Source organism: Mustelus asterias, chromosome 11, assembly GCF_964213995.1.
Source record: "Mustelus asterias chromosome 11, sMusAst1.hap1.1, whole genome shotgun sequence".
Taxonomy (NCBI): domain Eukaryota; kingdom Metazoa; phylum Chordata; class Chondrichthyes; order Carcharhiniformes; family Triakidae; genus Mustelus; species Mustelus asterias.
The window spans coordinates 86,035,494-86,059,012 of NC_135811.1; the positions used below are offsets into that span (position 1 = coordinate 86,035,494).

The 23,519-nt window shown below is 42.6% G+C and overlaps 1 protein-coding gene across 4 annotated transcripts in view; it reads right to left on the reverse strand.

Annotated features, from left to right (window-relative positions):
* LOC144500634 (glucocorticoid-induced transcript 1 protein-like) overlaps positions 1 to 23,519 on the reverse strand; it is a 71,415-nt gene that overhangs the window by 39,532 nt on the left and 8,364 nt on the right. For 2 of the 4 annotated variants that reach the window (XM_078223886.1, XM_078223888.1), the window contains exon 2: positions 6,910 to 7,058. In XM_078223886.1, the coding sequence (XP_078080012.1) occupies positions 6,910 to 7,058 (149 nt within the window). The remainder of the gene's footprint in view (positions 1 to 6,909; positions 7,059 to 23,519) is intronic. The other 2 variants (XM_078223887.1, XM_078223889.1) reach the window with 1 other exon arrangement.

Consider the following 23,519-nt stretch of genomic DNA (forward strand, 5'->3'; position numbering starts at 1 on the left):
ATAGAACCCTGCATACAGGAGGCCCATCAAGCCTGCACAGACAGCAATCCTACCCAGGTCCTATCCCCGTAACCCCACACATTTACCCTGCTAATCCCTGATACTGAGGGACAATTTAGCATGGCCAATCAACATCACCCGCAAACCTTTGGACTGTGGGAGGAAACCAGAGCACCCGGAGGAAGACGCTGGGAGAACGTGCAAATTCCACACAGACAGCTATCCCAAGGCCGGAATTGAACCCAGGTCCCTAGCGCTGTGAGGCAGCAGTGCTAACCACTGTTAACTAAGATTAAAACTAGAATCTGTATCTTAGTCTGATAATCCAAATGCATTCTCAAACAGTAGATTTTCCGACAAAAAAGATCTCAAACTGCAACATTGGGGCTCTTTCATAGCTTGGAACAGATAGTAAATTAGAGCATTATGCTTTCACCTCTGGAACCTGGGTTTGAATCAACTAAAGTAAAAAGTATGACAGCTTTTACAAAGCTTCTAAGCAAGTAGCCTCAACCCAGTTCCTAGAGGTCACAAGCATACAGTGCAAGAGGGCTCATAATTCAGCACTAAGCTGACAGCTTCAGATCAAGGACAAAGATAGTTGGTGTGGGAAATTGAAACTCACTCACAGCAACTGTGTCTCTTCTGAACATAGTTGAGGCACATTTTGGCAGTCCTTGAAGTCAACATCAAATGCAAGAGGGGAAAGCAGTTTGTCCGTGAGCATGGGACTTGCTCACCAATAGGCGTGTAATTTATATAGAACATGAAAATAAAAAATCCCTGTATAGCAAGACAGCTCCCAATCGCCAGAAAACAATCCAGCAAGACGTGCATCAGGATTTCACTTTCCCTTCACACAAGCACATACAATTTTCAACGAAGGTAGTGTGTTTCAAATCATTCCCAATTCTTATATTTTCCATCAACACTCTCCCTTTGCATGCCTTTCCCCCACACACCTCTTGAAAGTTATGGGCTGCAAGATCTCAAATGAGAAATATTATGGGTAAACTCAGATTGATGCGAAATGTCCTATGCTAATGCAGCCTTCAAAGGAATTACACAGAGGATTGCACAATTTCTGGGAAGCAACTGGAGGAAACATAGACCATAAATTAGACAATTTCTCACCATCACAGGAATATGGGAGAATATCCCAAAAGATTACATTTTATAGACATTGTGGCTGCGAGTCATAAACATAGGGGGGTATGGAGGAACCCATGCAAGGAGCAGCTGCCTAATCATCTTATAGCAGGCCCACACACTGTGCAATAAGCACAAGCTGCAGCTACACAGAACAAAAAAGGGGAAACTACAAATGAATGGGTTTGGACATTCTACACGCCCCTAGCAATGGTATAATAATCTCATTAGAGTGATCTCACAAATACTCAAGAGTTTCTTTACTCTCACCCGTTAGTGAGAAAGTCCATACTTCAATATACGCAGATACATTATGGCAAGCTACACTATCAGCTCCAGCAACTGGAACAAGCCAGGGGTCAGTTTCTCCAGTCCACAGTCAGCAGTGAGCAGCCAGCACGAACATTTTATCACAATAAAAAGAGAAAGTTCTGAAAATACTCCGATCAGACAACATCTGTGCAGAAACAAACAGTTCATGGCCGGAATCCTATCACCGTTCACACCGACAGGATTTACCCATCCCACTGCAATGAACAGGTTTATTTCTAAATTCGCCGACCTTGCTGTAGCGGGAGCGTGGCGTGAACGGCCGGTAAGATCGCACCCAATGTTTCATTCAGGTCAATAGCCTGAAAGTCTTGGTCTGGAATGGTGTGAGCACAACACAATCAAGTCTGAAGGAATACTTGATACAAATGAAACTAGTATACCTTTACTATAAAGGCACATTTTTGAATAATTTAAAAGGTTTAATCAAATTTACCTTGGAAGCCTTAGTTCTCAGGTTATCCAATACACAGGACCCCCAAATCTAAAGGACAGCACCCTTCTCCCAGTAAATACATACCCAAAAATTCCCCAATCACTTTCCTCCCTTATTTAGGGATATGAGGCCAAAACCTCAGGTTCAAATAAGACATTGTAGAAACAGAAAATAAGGCAAATTTAAGTTTCACCAATGACCAGTTATAATCAACCTTTGTCAGATCAAAGTAGACACAAAGATGCTCCAATGGTCTCAGCTAAAGCTTCACTGTACCAGAGATTTGTGATAGAGTTTTGAATGCACCTGTAAATCTACCAAGCAGAATTTTGCTGGAACACAGACATGCTAGTTTAAGGGAGCATCCAATTTGGCTCTGTACTTTTACTATGAGGCAGGTTATCTTCCAAAGATATTAACTTCTTACTCTCACCATGTCACAAGTTAAACTAGACAGAAAGCTATGTTTGTACAACAGTTAACAGCCTAAAAAGGTTCCCAAGCATAACATTCAACTGGTTCTTAGGGTAACCAAAGGGTTTTTGTATCTGTTACACTATCTGGAAGTCAATGCCACGGGTTGATTATCGCTTTGTTGATTGTTATTGTATATTGGTTGGACATGCCGAACAGTGTTATTTAAGATGCCCTGGTCCATTCAGCTCCATCTGTAACAATTTGAAATTCATGAAATACATATGTCACCTGTTTTGACTTCCCATGCTTGGCAGTTGTACACTTACTATTTTATCCTAAGTTCCTCTTCAGATTCCATAACCTCACCTAATTTGGCAATGTATCATTCTTAGTTTCTATGAAGTTTCTGCAGCTAGGTCATTTACACTAAACTAGAAACAGTTAGGCAGCACGGTGGCAGGGATTAGCGCTGCTGCCTCACAGTGCCAGGGACCCGGGTTGGGTCACTGTCTGTGTGGAGTTTGCACATTCTCCGTGTCTGCGTGGGTTTCCTCCGGGTGCTCCAGTTTCCTCCCACACTCCAAAGATGTGCAGGTTAGATGGATTGGCCATGCTAAATTGCCCCTTAGTGTCAGGGGGACTAGCTAGGGTAAATGCAAAGGATTAGAGGGAGAGACCCCGAGTGGGATTGTGGTCAGTGCAGATTTGATGGGCCGAATGGCCGCTTTCTGCACTGTAGGATTCTATGATTCCTTCCACTGAGCCATGAGACACCTCATTCAGGACAACTGCCCTCAAAACTCATTGGCTGCAAGACAGCCTACAGTCTCTAATCCATTTTCAAGTTTATCCCCCATCTCAAAGCTTCAGGGTTAAGGTGGTTTTCTGAAAATAAAGGTATATCATAACCTCAGTAATTTCCAGTCTTCTTGGGATGTCACTTTTTCAAAGAACTCTCGTACTGTCAAACAATACATTTTCCTTTGGAAACCATGTTAAACTCTTGCTTACTAGACTACTGTTAGGGATAACTTTATAGGGCATTCCCAATCAAATTCTTTATTTTGTATGGTACAGAAGGAAGAACTAATGGGTCTAATAATTGCCAACATCAGTCTTCCAGACTCAGATCCTCTCCATCATTAAGACTGATTAATTCCACTTCTGTAACGTTGCTCATTTCTGCCCCAGCCTCGATGTGTTGAAACTGCACCCATGATTTCACTACACCCAGACTCAACTATTTCAATGCTTTCTTGGTCAGCCTTACTGTTCCTGGTCCAATTTTGAAATTCTCCTCCTTGCTTTTACATCCCTGCCTAATCTTCTTCTCTATATCACCACAACCTCCTTTAGCCCTGCAACCCAAGATCTCGATGCTCCTCCAATTCTGGCATCTTGCGCATCCACAAATTTTAAAAATCACTGGCACTTGTAGGCCATGCCTTCCATCTATCTGGCCCCCAAGCTCTGGAATTCCCTCCCATTAAGAGAGAGAGAGAGAGAGTGAGAGATAGGTGGGTCAACATCTGTAAACCAACTTTGATTATTATGTCACCTGTCCTAATATCTCCCAGTGTGACTGGGTTTAAAATTTTGTTTGATAACCCTACTGTGAAAAGTTGTTCTTCCACATCCTTTTTTGAATATGAGCTTGCTAATCCATTTCCAATCTTCCAGTACATCAAGTGTCCATTGACTCTCAAATGTCTCCACAAAGCTTTTCCCTTCCCATCCTCAGCACACTTGAATGAATCCCATCTATCTATAAGGATTTGTTTTGAACCGTTTTAGCCTTTCTGGGACAACTAGATGTCCCCTTTCTGGGACATCTAGTTAATAGTGGGAAATGAGGATATGGCTGAGTCTTTAAATACGTTTTTTGTGTCGGTCTTCACGGTGGAGGACACAAATAGTTTGCCAAATATTAACGATAGAGGGTTGGCAGCAGGAGAAATACTTAATACGATTAATGTTACCAGAGAGGCAGTGCTGGGTAGACTAATGGGACTGAAGGTGGACAAGTCCCCGGGTCCGGATGGAATGCATCCCAGGGTATTGAAAGAAATGTCAGAGGTAATAGTGGATGCGTTAGTGATTATTTATCAAAACTCGTTGCATTCTGGGGTAGTGCCGGTTGATTGGAAAACGGCTAATGTTATGCCGCTGTTTAAAAAAGGAAGGAGACAAAAGGCGGGTAACTATAGGCCGGTCAGCTTAACGTCTGTAGTAGGGAAAATGCTGGAATCCATTATTAAAGAGGAGATAGCAGGGCATCTGGATAGAAATGGTTCGATCAATCAGACGCAGCATGGATTCATGAGGGGAAAGTCGTGCTTGACGAACATGTTGGATTTTTATGAAGATGTGACGAGGGCGGTTGATGGAGGAGAACCGGTGGATGCGGTGTTTTTGGATTTCCAAAAGGCGTTTGATAAGGTGCCCCATAAAAGGCTGCTGAAGAAGATTAGGGCACACGGAGTTGGGGGTAGTGTGTTAAAGTGGATTGGGGACTGGCTATCCGACAGGAAGCAAAGAGTCGGAATAAATGGGTGTTTTTCCGGTTGGAGGAAGGTAACTAGTGGCGTGCCGCAGGGATCGGTACTCGGGCCGCAACTGTTTACCATTTATATAGATGATCTGGAGGAGGGGACGGAGTGTAGGGTAATGAAGTTTGCAGACGACACAAAGATAAGTGGAAAAGTGAATCGTGTGGAGGACAGAGAAGATCTGCAGAGAGATTTGGACAGGCTGAGTGAGTGGGCGAGGATATGGCAAATGGAGTATAACGTTGATAAATGCGAGGTTATACACTTTGGAGGAAATAATAACAAATGGGATTACTATCTCAATGGAAACAAATTAAAACATGCTACCGTGCAAAGGGACCTGGGGGTCCTTGTGCATGAGACGCAAAAGCCCAGTCTGCAGGTACAACAGGTGATCAAGAAGGCAAATGGGATGTTGGCCTATATTGCGAGGGGGATAGAATATAAAAGCAGGGATGTCTTGATGCACCTGTACAGGGCATTGGTGAGGCCGCAGCTGGAATACTGTGTGCAGTATTGGTCCCCTTACATGAGGAAGGATATATTGGCATTGGAGGGAGTGCAGAGAAGGTTCACCAGGTTGATACCGGAGATGAGGGGTTTGGATTATGAGGAGAGGCTGAGGAGATTGGGTTTGTACTCGTTGGAGTTTAGAAGGATGAGGGGGGATCTTATGGAGACTTATAAGATAATGCGGGGGCTGGATAGGGTGGAGGCGGAGAGATTCTTTCCACTTAGTAAGGAAGATAAAACTAGAGGACACAGCCTCAAAATAAAGGGGGGTCGGTTTAAGACAGAGTTGAGGAGGAACTTCTTCTCCCAGAGGGTGGTGAATCTCTGGAATTCTCTGCCCACTGAGGTGGTGGAGGCTACCTCGCTGAATATGTTTAAAGCGCGGATGGATGGATTCCTGAGCGGTAAGGGAATTAAGGGTTATGGGGATCAGGCGGGTAAGTGGTACTGATCCACGTCAGATCAGCCATGATCTTATTGAATGGCGGGGCAGGCTCGAGGGGCTAGATGGCCTACTCCTGCTCCTATTTCTTATGTTCTTATTATATCAAAGTAGTTCACATAACATCTGTTTTGATGAACATGTGGTCTTTTTTTCTCTTTTGACAATCTAAAGTAATCATTCACTATTTTACACTCAAGTTCTGAGCCCATTTCCAGCTCCTTTCTGTTGTCCTCTCCACGGCAATGTATTTTCTGAGATTTTGGCGAATTGAGCCTTATGCTCCTGCAGGATTTTTGAAAGTTAATTTCCCCTCCTCTTCATTTCATTTTTAATGCCTGTATGTCCATTTAGATTACATTTCTAGTCTGAGCTGGCTGATTTATCATTTATTTGAATGCTCAACATTATACCATTAAGTGCTCTGTTCGCCTTCTGGAGATATTACAAAACAATCCTGCCCATCTACTGTTAAATATAGCTAATTTCAAGTTCCATCTTCCCTCCCCGACCTCAGCAGGTGCCACAACATCCATTTTGTTATTTATTAACCTAGAAAATCATATAAAGATAAGCATCGCCTCCCATGGCTTCCTTGATGCACTGGTTCATGAAGCAGATTTAAAATTTGAATTCAAACTACAATTCCAAAAAAAGGAAATCAAAGGGGAAGAGCAGGAAGAGGGTGGTGTGTAAAGAGGACCAATGAGTAATTAAAGCAGTAAGTTAGAATGTTTGTTTATACAACTTGGACAAGTTATTTTCAGGGACCATTGGTATGACACTGCTATCTATTATTCACCAGACATTCATTCAAGATGGAAGTAATATTATATTTACAGCACAAGAATTTGTACCTTCAGAACACAAAAGGGATTTTAAACTGTGGAAAGGTGCATAGTGCATGGCTCTGCACATGAATTGACTAGAGTTGTCATGTTAAATTTATGCTTTTGCCAGTTTTCAAAAAGACATCATACAGTCAGCTGTTGATCAATACAAACTGACGACTGATGTTTTTTCAAGCAGCATTATGGATAAGCAAGTTCATTATGGATCTCTAGTGATAGTACCTGTGTAGCTTTCTCATTCTCCCATGATGTAGAGTGTGCATCAGTGTCACGTGGCCACTGTCCTATTAAATAAGGTCCAATGATGGTGTCAAGAGAGGAGGTACGTCGTATGCAAGATCTTGTCTGATGAGACTTGGATTTCTCAACTGCTGGAATAGAAAAAGTCGTCATTTTAAAATTAGTATTAACATTCTCTCCAAATTCCGACAGTTATTTCAGCTGATTTGTTTTTAATATATACCCCCATCTATTTTTCTAACATCCCATGGCTATCAAAACTTTGCAACCGGACAGAGTTTAAAAACTTAGCACGGAGCAGATTACATGATGCAGCCAATATAGAAATCATTCCATAAAATCCACGTTGGAAGCCAATCTAGACAAAATTTTGCCTTCTCTGCTGGCAAGATCAACAAAAGTAACTTGGGCAGTGCACCCATTAAGTTTTTAGTGTAGATAAAAAAACCAGCCTGAAAATTTGCCCCAACAATTCTAGTGCAAGGATGAACATATGACATTTGTACAGTAAGAAGTGTTTTTGCCAGATGCAGAGGCGAGTAAAAGCAGACTTAGAAACAGACTCTAGTCACATCACAGCCAAGATCAATCAATACAAACAATGCCCAATAAGTATGGTCCACAGAACAAACATCCTTCACTTTAAAATTCATGCAATTTCTTTTGCTTGTGCAAGTCATCGAGAGAGAAAATCTGTCATTTTGGACTAAAGCACTCAAGCACACCATGAAGCTTTTCTAAAATGCACTCATTAAAAGCAAGACTGAAAAATATTTGGTAGTTAGCATGCAACTGTCCAGAGTAGTCAGATTCCTACCATTAAAAAAGTTACTGGGAAAGGGAACACAAGATCGGGGATGAGGGACAAAAGTCTTCTTCACTGAGTTACATCACATGCAAGTTTACTGCTGTAGGACTTTTTAAAAACAAAGATCAAAATGAATGATATGGTGTTTCAGAGGCCACTAGCAGGTCTGACTACAGCCTCAAAACAATTATTCCACATTGGGAGATGGTGTGGTAAATATATCCCCAAGGTGACAGAAGAATTTCAAGTCAGTTTTCTCTGACATCAAACCCAGGTAGAAAGGTTATGATTGGTGTAATTGACACCCAGAAGATCCTACTTAGCGAGATGTTGAACCCAGCATCATGCATTAGTCATTGAAAGGACAGGTTTGTTGAGTTACAGATTTTGCACTAGACATGACTAGCCTATTTTCTCAAACTGAACATCCCCCATGACAAACCAGAGTGACAGGAGCTTATATCTTTGAAACTTGGAAGAGTTTTAACTTTCCTTCACCCAAATGCAGTATTGGGGAAGGGGGGAGAGGAACAGAGGCTGTTAAATTTGTGGAGCACAAGTATATTTGCTTTCTCAATACATACAAACAGTTAACATTAAAAAAGGTGTTTAACTCAATTTGGTCTGCAACAAACTTTTGCGTGCAAGTGCATTAAAATTTCAGCTTAACAGGATGAAACTTTGTCAGATAAGTATGCTATCAAACCGTTGTGATCTTGGCTTTAGAGAGGACGTTCCAACAGGGATAGAAATGAAATTGAATACATTTTGTACTTTAATAACCAATTAAATGCAATCAGATTATACCTGCATCAGCAATCTCCTTAAACCCGAAAACATATTTGTAAGCCATGTAATCAATATTTACTTCATTGTATATTTATGCGGTCTCACTTCTTGCATTGACCAAAATAGATACTTCCCGCTGACTATTCTTCAAAAAAAAATTCGACATCCTCTCCAGCAATAGGGCTCATTAAAACATCTCTTATTTGGCATACGAAGCAAAGCAACACCCATTTGGTAAAACTTGCTTTGGTACATTGCACATCCAAAAAAACCCAAGTCAGTTATCACGTAACTACATGAAATATAACCTGTTTATTAAGAAAGTGCTCAACTTCTCAGTGGAGGAGCATAGACCATTAATACCGCTAGCATAGAAACCAAATTTTGATCTGATCAACTTTTTCTTTGCTTTAAATATAGAGTAGAATTGCCTCAATCTGATGAAATGTGTAGAATGAGTTTGCTCCTTGATAGCTAGCAAACCAACTTAAACTTTACAACTCAATTCCTTAAGTTTTGAAGAGGCTCATATTTAAAATGTGTTACAGCAGAAATGATAACAGATGGCTTCTTTCTACCAAGTCAAGAGATTAGCAAATCAACCGGCATCCATCCAACAAGTCAAACAGACCATTTGAGTTCCACTGTACTTCAGGATTTGCAAGCAGGGAACCTCACCCAGAGATTTCAGACAGCAAGTGTGCAACAGTCACAAGGTAGAAATAATCTATTTTGAGCAGTAAAGCACAAGTCACAGCCCACACCACCCTTTCCTTAAACCTGTATAATGCAGAATGCAAAGTCTCCTTGGGGTCTAGACTCCCCCACTGCGTGCAGACACAGGAAGAAACTGAGGCAGGAGGAACAATTTCAAATGGAAAGAACCCGAGATTTTAAACTTACTACTCGAAGGAAGCCTTCAATAAGTCCAGATTGCAAAACAACCAGTTATATTTAAGTCAGATTTTCTTTTTAAAAACTTAGTATTTCTGATGCGTTCAGATATTTCAGCTCAGGCAGGCAATTAATCAGCTGTGCCTCTGCAGTATTAACTTATGAAAAATTGCAATAAAGGAAAAATGGATCAAGGTAGAGAAATTAATTTTGAAATCCTCCAAGGCAAATTTCATGCAATTTTAATTATCTTTAAAAATTGTGACAAAACACATTTATTCGAGACATGTGTCTCCCTGGTATATGCCACATAAGACAAGGGAACACTGCAGAAAGATGTGCAAATGACCAAATCATAAATTAAAGCACAGAAAATCACAACATTCTGGGTGCAGAACTCCAGAAACAACAATTTCATTTGAGAGGATTGAGCTAGAGAAATACAGAGAGAGAGAAAATAAGAGGATAAAAAAAAAACACCCCACTACCCAAGAAACATCAGCAACACCGAGCCAAAGATTTTGTTAAAATCCTAATCGTACTGAGTACATTTAAAATGACATACTTGGAAAAACAATTAGCCTGGTTATGTAATAGAAAGTGCTGAAAAATCTAAGCAGAGTTTTGACAAAGGGTCATCCAGACGTGAAACGTTCGCTCTGCTCTCTCCCCACAGATGCTGTCCAAACCTGCTGAGATTTTCCAGCGTTTTCTTTTTCAGACCCCAGCGTTCCCAATAATTTGTTTATAGCCTGGCTACATCGTTGTGGATGGTAATCCACATGAAAGATACCAGACTTTTCCTTTTCCCCAATGTACTTCATGAATGGTACATTTTGCCTGTATGGCACACAGGAAACAATACATTTCACTGCATCCCAGTACAAGTGACAATAAATGAAATCAAGATGGAAAATATTGGGAACTTGACTCAGGCAGGGGCGAGGGGGTGGGGCAACATTGAGGGGGACTAAAAGGAGGAAGAGGCAAGAGAAAGTCAGTTTGTATATTTTAGTTAGCTATGAACCAAATTTGACTCATGTTGATCAAACACAAGGGGAAAGGGAAAGTGGGTCAAGTCTGGATTTGGCTTGCTTCTGCACCTATATGGCACTATTAATGACCACAGCATGCTGAACATTCTGAAAATGAAAGATAAATGCCACCACCCACAACAGTAGACTACTGCTTCAACCATCCTATGGGTTGAGAACAGTTCCACAAAGTTAATTACCACAAACAATGAAATCTCATGCAATACCACAATTGCATCTACTTCACCTTAACTGCCATAAGGATAAACCAGTTGGACTTTAACCTGGTGTTGTGAGACTTCTTACTGCACAACACTAACACCCACATTGCTTTATGAAAGTGAAATGGTAGAAGTTTCTGCTCTATACACTTAATTTAATGGTTTCCAAATTTTAATTTTCCTGCTCAGGCTCACTAATATAGGCACAAGTAGAAAATTACTGTAGAAATATCATTTGAGTTTTTTTTCAAATCTATGCAAGGTGCCAACAGACATGCCCCTGCAGAAGGTTTCAGTTGGAGTGACATTTTACCCCACCCTGCATTCGTCCCACTTTATGGACCAAACTTGCCATCTATTCTACCCTTTTTTTAAATGCATGACACAATGGTAATTACCTTGCACCATCTGCTTGTCTGACAATACTAAATAATCTCAAAATATACAAGATCTGCAAACCACCTTCCAATCACACCATAGAATAGCTAATTACAATTTACACCTCTGGCTGACATTGAAACTGAACTTTCTGGGTAAGTTGCTCTCGGAGAGAGTTGGTGCAGACTTGATGGGCCAAATGGCCTGCTTCTGCACTCTAGGGGTTCTAAGATTATAGTAACAACTCACCAAGAATTCAACAGCACTTCCCAAACCAGTGACATCTACCACTTAGAAGGACAAGGACAGCAGACAAAGGAACGCTGCCACATTCTCCAAGTCACACACCATCCTAGCTTGGAAATATATCATTGCTCCTTCATCATTATTGGGTCAATTCTGGAACTCCCTTCCCAACAGCACTGTGGGCATACCAGCGCTAGACTGGTTGGAGCAGCTCAAGGCGGTGGCTCACCACATTTCCAAGGCCAATTAGGGATGGGGATGAATGATGGCTTTGTCAGCAACGCCCACGTCTCATGAAATAAAAAAGCTGCACTGAGCCAGTCAAACTTCTCTTTGTAGAGAAAGACACCCTCACTTAATATTGCTTTCAAAGTTGACAGCCAGACAGGTTGTGGCTTTTCTCTAGAATTAATACATGTGCTACGTGTGTGTACATAGACACATACGTTTATTTCAAGTTAAAGGTGGTCAACTAAGCTATTATGCCACTTGAGGGGACATCAAGTGTTGGTGAGACCAACAGCTCAAATGGTTTCTCTTCCCTGAAAAAGACAAACTAGCTGTATTCATGTGTCACTTTTCTGACCCACAGATTGCCACATCTAATGAGTTCAGTTAATGCATGACCTCTGGGTCACTCGTTAGTCCAGTCGCAAAACCACTTGGCCAAGTCCAGATATGCAATCAACTTATTTCTTCTTCCACCACCAGGCATCTACATACGTACAACACACCCATCCTCTGAGCCACCATAATGATGAGGTACCAATTTAAAAACTCAAACAGGATATAGAGGTCAGTTTGAAGTTTCTGCAAAAACCGTGGCTTCTCAAATACAGAAGGATTTTTGGTTTCAAACAATTTTAAAAAGACAAATTGTCCCAATATCTATAGCTGCAAAACATAATATAAAAGAACAAAATATTTATAAGTCAAGGTTTATGAATCCTGATCACCTTTGGTTACATTTATCTTTATATAACCTGCTATGAAAACTGCCACATAATTCTAATTACACCTATTCCTCAATCTGACATTTAAGTAGGATTACGATTATATTTTTCAAGTAGGTAAAATTATTTACATCACGTGAAATGTCTTACTCCCATGTTTAATAAGTATTTAGTTTTCTTCCTCCAATATGATTATTTTTATAAGCATAAAAACTCCACCACAAGAAGCTTGCTTTTCCCATAAGCTATAAAAGGCAATTAGCTAATTAGAAGCCAGGCAATGTTTGCTGTTCATCTGATTACTTGCAATATGTGGAAGTGTGACAAGTACCGACTTGGACTTGAAATCTGTTTTGAAATGAAGTAGAGGAATAACAAAATTTGCATGCAAGGATAGTTATTAGAGGCATAAACCTATGCCAAAATGATGCACGAGGACTCATGCCCCCAATAAATTTCATACCAAAAATGATGGCATAACCAAACTATGCTTTGATTGTGAAACAAAAACCCACAACCAACAGCTCTCCACTACCTCAAGACTAGGACTTTGACCATTTTTATCATCCTCATGGGTCACGTGTATAGGTTAAAGTCAACATTCCCATTAATTTATATAGCTGTTGCTGAAGTACATTTTGGGTGCTTTGATGTAGGATTTATTTATCCTCAAGGCAGCAACAATCTTCCAGTCATCAAACTGCAAGAAATAAGTACAAGTCAAAAAGTTGCTCAGGCTTTAGGGGCATCAATTTAAGACTGACACTGAGGAGGAATTTCTTTTCCCAGCACGTTGAAAGTCTTTGAAACTCCTTGCGCTGAGATAGATGGATAGATTTTTGATCAGCAAGGGCATTAAGAGTTACAGGGCAAAAAGGGCAGGAAAGTGAGGAATGCTGGATCAGCCATAATCCTTTTGAATGGCAGAGCAGGCTCAAGGGGCCGAATGGCCTACTCCTGGAAGAACAAAGAAAATAACCGGCCCTTCAAACCTGCACCAACCATGTTGCCCGACTGAACTAAAATCCCAAAGAACAAAGAAAACTCTGTTCCTATTTCTTAGTCTTCAGATCAGTCATGTAGCTGCAGGCCTCAGTAGGTCCCCCAGACAAATCGGAATCATTTCACTCCCAGATGTGTTTGTTTTAGGCAAACTAACAGGTTAGATACAGAATTAATTTCCTCTACTTTACCCCAATCTGCCTGTACACCAATATTAAGAGGTCATTCCCTACCCAATTACCCTTTACCACAAAGCATCTTGATTAAAATGTACACAAAAGACTTCCATACATTGGGTAACACTATCAAAACTGCCTACACTCATTCCAATTAGCTCTCCTATATTGGAGAAACCGTCATTCCATTATTCAGCCCAAATTCACTATGGAGTGAATTTAAGGTTTAATTAAATGCAGATTAAAATCCTACTGTATTGGGGAGGAGTTTAGCTTGCACTTAATGCAGAAAAAAAATCTTCAAATCTAGAAACATGAAGAAAAGCAAATTAAGCACAAAGCAGGCCAAATGGCAAAGAACTATATTGAGAGGGGCTGGGAGGAAGCAGTCAGTGCAGGGATCCCCTGTGGTCGTTCCCCTTAGCAACAAGTATTCCGCGTTGGATACGGTTGAGGGGGATGACATACCAGTGGGGAGCCGCAGTGAGAGGATCTCCAGCACTGTGTCCGTCTCTGTGGCTCGGGAGGGAAAGGGGGAGAGCGGGAGGGCGATAGTTATTGGGGACTCGTTAGTTAGAGGGATAGATAGGAGGTTCTGTGGCAGCAAAAGAGACTCACGGATGGTATGTTGCCTACCGGATGCCAAGGTCCGTGATGTCTCAGACCGTGTTTTCCAGATTCTGAAGGGGGAGGGGAAACAGTCACAAGTCGTGGTGCACATTGGTACCAATGACATAGGTAAGAGAAGGGACGGGGATTTAAAGCAGGAATTTCTGGAGCTGGGCTGGAAGCTGAGAGCCAAGACGAAACATGTGGTCATCTCTGGTACGTTGCCGGTACCACGTGATAGCGAGTTGAGGAACAGGGAGAGAGTGCAGTTAAATATGTGGTTGCAGGGATGGTGTAGGAGGGAGGGTTTCAGATACGTGGATAATTGGAACACGTTCTGGGGAAGGTGGGACCTGTACAAACAGGACGGGGTGCACCTGAACCAGAGGGGCACCAATATCCTCGGAGGGAAATTTGTTACGGCTCTTCAGGGGGGTTTAAACTAATTTGTCAGGGGAGTGGGAAAGGGAGTTGTAGTCCAGAAGTCAGTGAGGGTGGTGAGGTATTGGGGAAGGTATCAGGGTCAAGGGTGGGTACTGGTAGACAGGAAGGTGGGTTGAAGTGTGTCTACTTCAATGCAAGGAGCATCCGGAACAAGGTAGATGAACTTGGGGCGTGGATTGGTACTTGGGACTACGATGTTGTGGCCATTACGGAGACGTGGGTGGAACAAGGACAGGAATGGTTGTTGGACGTTCCGGGGTATAGATGTTTCACTAAGTGTAGGGAAGCTGGTAAAAGAGGTGGAGGAGTGGCATTGTTAATCAAGGATAGTTTAACGGCTGCGGAAAGGCACTTCGTGGGGGATCTGCACACTGAGGTAATATGGGCTGAAGTTAGAAATAGGAAAGGAGCGGTCACGTTGCTAGGAGTTTACTATAGGCCCCCAAATAGTAATAGAGATGTGGAGGAAGAAATTGCTAAGCAGATTATGGATATGTGTGGGGGTCACAGGGTAGTTGTCATGGGGGACTTTAACTTTCCAAATATTGATTGGAACCTTTGTAGGTCAAATAGTTTGGATGGGGCAGTTTTTGTGCAGTGTGTGCGGGAGGGTTTCCTGACACAATATGTGGATGGGCCGACTAGAGGTGAGGCCACATTGGATTTGGTACTGGGAAATGAACCGGGCCAAGTGTTAGATTTGGTTGTGGGAGAGCAATTTGGAGATAGTGACCACAATTCGGTGTCTTTTGTTATTGCAATGGAGAGGGATAGGGCCGTACGGCAGGGCAAGGTTTACAATTGGGGGAGGGGTAATTATGATGCGATTAGGCAAGAATTAGGGGGCATAAGTTGGGAACAGAAACTGTCAGAGAAAGGAACTAATGAAAAGTGGAACTTTTTCAAGGAACAAATACTGGATGTCCTTGATAGGTATGTTCCTGTCAGGCAGGGAGGAAATGGCCGAGTGAGGGAACCATGGTTCACAAAAGAGGTGGAATGTCTTGTGAAAAGGAAGAGGGAAGCTTATGTAGGGATGAGGAAACAAGGTTCAGATGGCTCGATTGAGGGTTACAAGTTAGCAAGGAATGAGCTGAAAAAGGGGCTTAGGAGAGCTAGGAGGGGACATGAGAAGTCCTTGGCGGGTCGGATCAAGGAAAACCCCAAGGCTTTTTACTCTTATGTGAGGAATAAAAGAATGACCAGGGTGAGGTTAGGGCCGGTCAAGGACAGTAGTGGGAACTTGTGTATGGAGTCAGTAGAGATAGGCGAGGTGATGAATGAATACTTTTCTTCAGTGTTCACCAAGGAGAGGGGCCATGTTTTTGAGGAAGAGAAGGTGTTACAGGCTAATAGGCTGGAGGAAATAGATGTTCGGAGGGAGGATGTCTTGGCAGTTTTGAATAAACTGAAGGTTGATAAGTCCCCTGGGCCTGATGAAATGTATCCTAGGATTCTGTGGGAGGCAAGGGATGAGATTGCAGAGCCTTTGGCGTTGATCTTTGGGTCCTCGCTGTCCACGGGGATGGTGCCAGAGGACTGGAGAATGGCGAATGTTGTTCCTCTGTTTAAGAAAGGGAATAGAAATGACCCTGGTAATTATAGACCGGTTAGTCTTACTTCGGTGGTTGGTAAATTGATGGAAAAGGTCCTTAGGGATGGGATTTACGACCATTTAGAAAGATGCGGATTAATCCGAGATAGTCAGCACGGATTCGTGAAGGGCAAGTCGTGCCTCACAAATTTGATAGAATTTTTTGAGGAGGTAACTAAGTGTGTTGATGAAGGTAGGGCAGTTGATGTCATATACATGGATTTTAGTAAGGCGTTTGATAAGGTCCCCCATGGTCGGCTTATGATGAAAGTGAGGAGGTGTGGGATAGAGGGAAAGTTGGCCGATTGGATAGGTAACTGGCTGTCTGACCGAAGACAGAGGGTGGTGGTCGATGGAAAATTTTCGGATTGGAGGCAGGTTGCTAGCGGTGTGCCGCAGGGATCAGTGCTTGGTCCTCTGCTCTTTGTGATTTTTATTAATGACTTAGAGGAGGGGGCTGAAGGGTGGATCAGTAAATTTGCTGATGACACCAAGATTGGTGGAGTAGTGGATGAGGTGGAGGGCTGTTGTCGGCTGCAAAGAGACATAGATAGGATGCAAAGCTGGGCTGAAAAATGGCAAATGGAGTTTAACCCTGATAAATGTGAGGTGATTCATTTTGGTAGGACTAATTTAAATGTGGATTACAGGGTCAAAGGTAGGGTTCTGAAGACTGTGGAGGAACAGAGAGATCTTGGGGTCCATATCCACAGATCTCTAAAGGTTGCCACTCAAGTGGATAGAGCTGTGAAGAAGGCCTATAGTGTGTTAGCTTTTATTAACAGGGGGTTGGAGTTTAAGAGCCGTGGGGTTATGCTGCAACTGTACAGGACCTTGGTGAGACCACATTTGGAATATTGTGTGCAGTTCTGGTCACCTCACTATAAGAAGGATGTGGAAGCGCTGGAAAGAGTGCAGAGGAGATTTACCAGGATGCTGCCTGGTTTGGAGGGTAGGTCATATGAGGAAAGGTTGAGGGAGCTAGGGCTGTTCTCTCTGGAGCGGAGGAGGCTGAGGGGAGACTTAATAGAGGTGTATAAAATGATGAAGGGGATAGATAGAGTGGACGTTCAAAGACTATTTCCTCGGGTGGATGGAGCTATTACAAGGGGGCATAACTATAGGGTTCGTGGTGGGAGATACAGGACGGATATCAGAGGTAGGTTCTTTACGCAGAGAGTGGTTGGGGTGTGGAATGGACTGCCTGCAGTGATGGTGGAGTCAGACACTTTAGAAACATTTAAGCGGTTATTGGATAGGCACATGGAGCACACCAGGATGATAGGGAGTGGGATAGCTTGATCTTGGTTTCAGATAAAGCTCGGCACAACATCGTGGGCCGAAGGGCCTGTTCTGTGCTGTACTGTTCTATGTTCTAGATCCAGACGCACCCCAATGCTAGGACTGAAAAATAGAAAAAGAGCCAGAGTGCTTGTGCTCCTGATTTTCAAATAGGCAGATCGATCAGTATGGATATCACCCAGTGCACTTAACTGAATCCTAGATACATTTTCATCAAGACAACCTAATAGCCGCATCACAGCTGTAGGAGTTTAAGGCACTATTGTCTCTTACTGACTTGCAAGTAAAGCGATAGTTCACAGTTAAAATACCTCATCAGGCTTTCCTGAATCGCAACCCAATAATACTGGCAGGCAGACAAATAGATTATGAATTTCTGATAACATTCTACAATAGGAATGGCTTTAGGAAGGTGGGGAGGTCAAGAGAAATTTTAGCAAATGATATTAAATAGCCAGAATGGTCCATAGTGGTGAACAAAATCACCATTGTATCAACATATTCAGAAAGTTTCGGCAACATCTACTCTCTTATTGCTCTTTGTAAGCAGAGGGGTTAAGTCTCGTTCTACCCAAGGCACAAAGTAATTACCTGCTCTATACTTGCATTCAAAACTCTCCAAAAATACAAAAATGTTTTCAGTACATTAGCCCAAATATCCATTTGGATTTCTGAATCTGCAGATCTGTTACACATTGTTTGGTAATGTCTCAACTAGGATTATAACATTGCATATGTTTACACATCCTTGGAATAAATTACATTTTACTGCCTCTTAAATATAGAGGCAAAAATGAGTTTATAATGCTGACAAAGATGTTGATCTGCATGAATTTATTTTTGAGCCAATGAATTACTGGTGCTACTGAGTTAAATTGCAAAACAGAGTTCTGCTCAAGCTCCAACTGGTGAAATGTTTAATATGAGGAACAAGCTGACAAGCCAGCTATTTGCTCCATATTAAAAGCCTGAACATTAAGAAAATTACACCACCGTGCAGTAAATGACTTGAAAAGCCTCAGGATTCAGCTGTGCAAGTTGATTATTCTGTAACCAGTCTGAAACTGAAATGATACAAGATTACCTCCTCCAGATGGTCTTGCATGCCTATTTAAAAAAATAGTATCAGTACAGTAATTGTTCCCCATTTGGTACCAGGAAACAGCGGTACACATACGGCTTGAAGCAAATTGATCACATCATAACCACATACCTCGCAGACAAGTGACAAATAAATATTCACCCATAATGCTGAAGAATGCCAAGGAAGGCAATTCCAGAAGCCAGAGGCACCTGGCAGACAGGCCACAGTTATATTGCTGCCTCCGCGTCATTTTCAGCATAGAGACAGCACAGCTCTGTGACCGTCATCATGTTAATTACGCCCACCTCACGAAAACAAAGTGCGAGCTTTACACAAGGTTGGAGTTGTATCCAAGTGGTGCCAGGTTACTATCATGAGGTGGTCTTGCACCTCCTAAATGTCCTTTTGTGTGGCTGCACCTGAATTGCAGCAGTTAGGTGTGCGTTGGTGCAAAACTGGGATTACTCTGCTGCAAGGCTGCAGTTAGTTAGCTGGTCACTTAAGATTCTGGAGTCTCAAGTTAGGATTATTTGGATCATAAAATCCCAACAGGATGAAGACAATTATTCTAGTTCAGTTGTGGAGTTTAATGATCAACAGAATAAAAATAAATAATTTCACCAAGTACTTGGAATATGATATGTTTATTTTCCCAAAGTTTGGTTACTTTGGCCAAATCTGGAATATTGTGTTGCTGTGGTTAGAGTATTATGTGTAGTTTTGGGTCTCCTTATCGGAGAAAGGATGCCCTTTCTCTAGAGGGAGTGAATAGAAGGTTTATCAGACTGATTCCTCAGATGGCAAGACTGATATACGGGGAGAGATCAAGTTGGTTAGGATTGTAAAAATGAGCTCCAACCTTGTGTGGAGGGAGCAGGGTGGGGGGAATCTTATAGAAACCTAGAAAGGTCTAACAAGACTAGACAGGGTAGATGCAAGGAGGACCACGGGTCATAGTCTGAGGATCCAGGGCAGACCATTAGGACAGATGGAGAAATTTCTTCATCCAGTGGTCAGCCTGTGGAACTCGCTACCACAGAAAGTAGTTCAGGCCAAAATTATGTTTAAGGAGCAGTTAGCTATAGCACTTGAAGGAAAGAGGATTCCGGGGGGGGGGGGGGGGGGGGGGGCGTTTACGAGGAGAGAGGAAAGAGATCAGGCTATTGAGTTGTATGATCAGCCATGATCAAAATGAATAGCAGAGCAGGCTTGAAGTGCCAAATGACCTCCTCCTGCTCCTAGTTGTCTATGTTAAAGCTGCAGGGTCCTTTTGTAATGTGATTGTTTTAAACTGTAGCCTCCATTGCTTTTTATGCCAATCACCTTAATTGTCGCCATCTGGTTCTTGACCGTTCCATTAATGGGAATAGTTTCTCCCCATCAATTACAATCAGGTTTTTGCGGCCTGTGCGCAGATTGTAAAACTTGCACTCAACTGGAGTATGCATCCATTCTGGACTCTCATCCTTGAATGATGGTGGCATTCAAAATCATAAGGGATCTGGATAGGATAAATAGGGAGGAGCCATTCCCATTGGTGGAAGGATCAAGAACCAGGTGACACCAATTTAAGAAGATTGGCACAAAAAGCAATGGTGACTACACGTAGTGAGTGGTTAGAAGCAGGAATGGATACTCTCAGGGGGTGGCTGAGGCAGATCCACTTCTGACTTTCGAGAACTGGAGAGAAAGAACTTGCTGGGCTACAGGGAAAAGGTTGGGGAGTAACACTAAGTGAAGTGCTCTTGCAAAGAGCCAGCACAGACACAATGGACTCAATGACCTCCTATGCTTTAATCATTCTATGACTCACTTATATCGTGCCTTCCAATGACCACAAAATGGCCCAAAGTGCCTTACAGGCAACAAGGCACTTTTAAATGCAGTCACTGCTGCAGCCCAAGAAACACAGCAACCAATCTGCTCCTAAAGCACTGAAATCAATTACCGGCTCCCTTATGTGCTTAAGCACTGCAACCCTTTGCGTGCTTCCAATTCTGGCCTCTTTGCACATTCCCAATTTTCATCAGTCCACCAACAGAAGAAGCCTCGTCTTCAGACAGATAAGTTTGGGAATAGCCTTCCAAAACCACCTCTATTACCATGACACTATGGCTCGGTAATGTTCTTATCTTGGGGTGTTTTACATCACACAAACACTTATTTGCTGCTGTTCAGGCCGCCCCTGCATCCAGAAAGTATCCCTAGACTGTCTTGCATTTAGGAAATTATTCCAAACTTGCCTCCCACCACTCCTGGAAAAGACATTAATAACTTGTAAGCAGGTTATGTGACTGTATTAAATACAGTCTATATATATTCCAGTAAATACGACGCACAAAGCTTTTTCATCACCGCAAAAACAAAATCCAGCACTTCAGCTTTTAACAGCTGCAGCAAATATGCGTGGGAACAAAGTGTTACAACCAGTAAATATTTAGTACGGTTAAACAAACTACCGTAGATGGTGGCTGATCTCAAGAGAAAGGGTGGCACCCTCTTAAACATGGGACTGTGCAGATAAATGGAAATGGCTGCGAGCCGTTTACGACTAGATCTACCCCACATGCAGTTTATTGATACGAGCCTATCTTCACTCAAAAGAAGGTCAACCACTTTACATGCTGCACCCTGCACAACAAGGCGTGTAAACTGAATGCTCAATCAGCTGTTTTTGGCCAGCTTTTCACATAAATTACAGGAGCATTGCCAGTTCAGTTCAAGGTCTCATTTTGGATGTGAAACAATCTGCACAAAAAAAAACTGGTTTCCTCTTTTTTAGCAATGCAAGCAAAAGCTGTCAACTTATTGCAGCACCAGTTAAACGATGTGCAGCATTATATTTGGAAGAGTGTGAGCGTCACAGAAATATATTGGTACATGCAATTAGAAATCATAAGACCCACAGTGAAACAAGTAAATCTGTATAACGTGCAGATTAAACAAATTCTAGATGTGACTTGACACGCATCAACGTTTGGTAATAAACCTTGCTAAACTGCCTTATAATCTATTTATTATTTGAATTAACACAGTAAATATTTTATTCTCATCTTTCAATTTTTTTTTTAAAAAGAAAGAATGATTCCCCAAGGGTTCCCCTCCAACCTAGCTCAGTGGTTCCTTTATGGAAAAGCTACATCAAATGTCAAAAGCTTATAGATTCTCACAGCTGGAAGCATATTACTTGGACACTTTCACATTCATTTTGACAGCTTCAGCAGCTCCAAACACATTCAATGCAGTTACTGTACATAAGTAATATGCCATAAATGCTGCCATTCTATTGGCATCTAGTTAGAGTTGGATTATTTTCTATTAAATCTCAACTCTGAATTAAGCTCTTTCCTCCTAAAACATTGCAACCTATTTATTTCACTCATGCAGTCAAAATGACCAAAAAAAACTGTATCAGTACATAATTTATTTCAATAGCACAGGCAACTTAGCAAAGCAGCAACAAGCTAGCACTGGAATTTAACATTTAGACCAATTAAATAGACAGATAAAGCGGTTTCAAAAATGAAGTTGTGATCCTTGCACGTTCACATTAAGATTCCAATTTATTTCATGACTAGACTAAACCGTTGGGGAAGAAGTTATAAACTTATTGTTCAGTTGTTTTGGAGTGTAGTAAAGTCATGTGCCAAAAACTACAGACATAACTTTTCTTGGCCTAAACGAAATCATCAGCCATTTAATTTAGCACAGAATAATCCGAAGGAACCAGTAATAAACTTCATGCTGCTCCTTCCTATTGCTACATAAAAATGCCCTGTAAAAAAAAAGGCAATAAACAAGTGCTAATCATAAAGAAATGCTGCACAATACTGCATAAAAGACAACATCACTAGCCAACTCAACTACTATCTGACAAAAATGCATTCCCATCCTTCCAGCTAGCTCTGCAGCCATTTAGCAACAGTTCAACTTAAAGGTCAAATGACAGTTCTGAACATTGCATGTTTTTTTGTGTTCAGCAATCTACCCCAAAAGTTGTAGCAGACACAAAACAACATGCAATCTGCCCCAGAATTTGCAGCTCAACTAACAAAAAGATGCAATTTACCCCATCACAAAAACCACATGCAATTTACTCCAGAAGTTGCCGCTAACACTGGCGAGAGAGATTGCAATTCCAGATTCTGTCATTAAGGGGAGGCACTCCTGTAGGAGCGGGTAGGGTAGTGTGTGCAATAACAAAAAACACAATTGGGGTGAAAAGCAAACATCATTCAAGCTCGGATTGCTAAATCGAGGCTGCAAAGATATACAAGAGAAAGGGGGATCTGAAAGACCCCAGCTGATTAAATTCGGGTGGCTCTTCTCCACAGGCAGAATAAATAAGACTGATTGTCCCAGTTTGCAATGCTTGGCTGAGATTATTAGTACCACTGCTGCGGGGTGTGTGTGTGCGTGTTGGGGGAGGGGAGGGGAGGGGAAGGTGTGTTGGGGAAGGGGTGGGGGGGAGAGAGCGTGTGTGTGTGTGTGTGTGTGTGGAGGGGAAAGTGTGTGGGGGGAGGGGGGGCAAGCGTGTGTGTGGGGAGGGGGAGGAAGCGTGTGTGTGGGGAGGGGGAGGAAGCGTGTGTGTGGGGAGGGGGAGGAAGCGTGTGTGTGGGGAGGGGGAGGAAGCGTGTGTGTGGGGAGGGGGAGGAAGCGTGTGTGTGGGGAGGGGGAGGAAGCGTGTGTGTGGGGAGGGGGAGGAAGCGTGTGTGTGGGGAGGGGGAGGAAGCGTGTGTGTGGGGAGGGGGAGGAAGCGTGTGTGTGGGGAGGGGGAGGAAGCGTGTGTGTGGGGAGGGGGAGGAAGCGTGTGTGTGGGGAGGGGGAGGAAGCGTGTGTGTGGGGAGGGGGAGGAAGCGTGTGTGTGGGGAGGGGGAGGAAGCGTGTGTGTGGGGAGGGGGAGGAAGCGTGTGTGTGGGGAGGGGGAGGAAGCGTGTGTGTGGGGAGGGGGAGGAAGCGTGTGTGTGGGGAGGGGGAGGAAGCGTGTGTGGGGGGAGGGGGAGGAAGCGTGTGTGTGGGGAGGGGGAGGAAGCGTGTGTGTGGGGAGGGGGAGGAAGC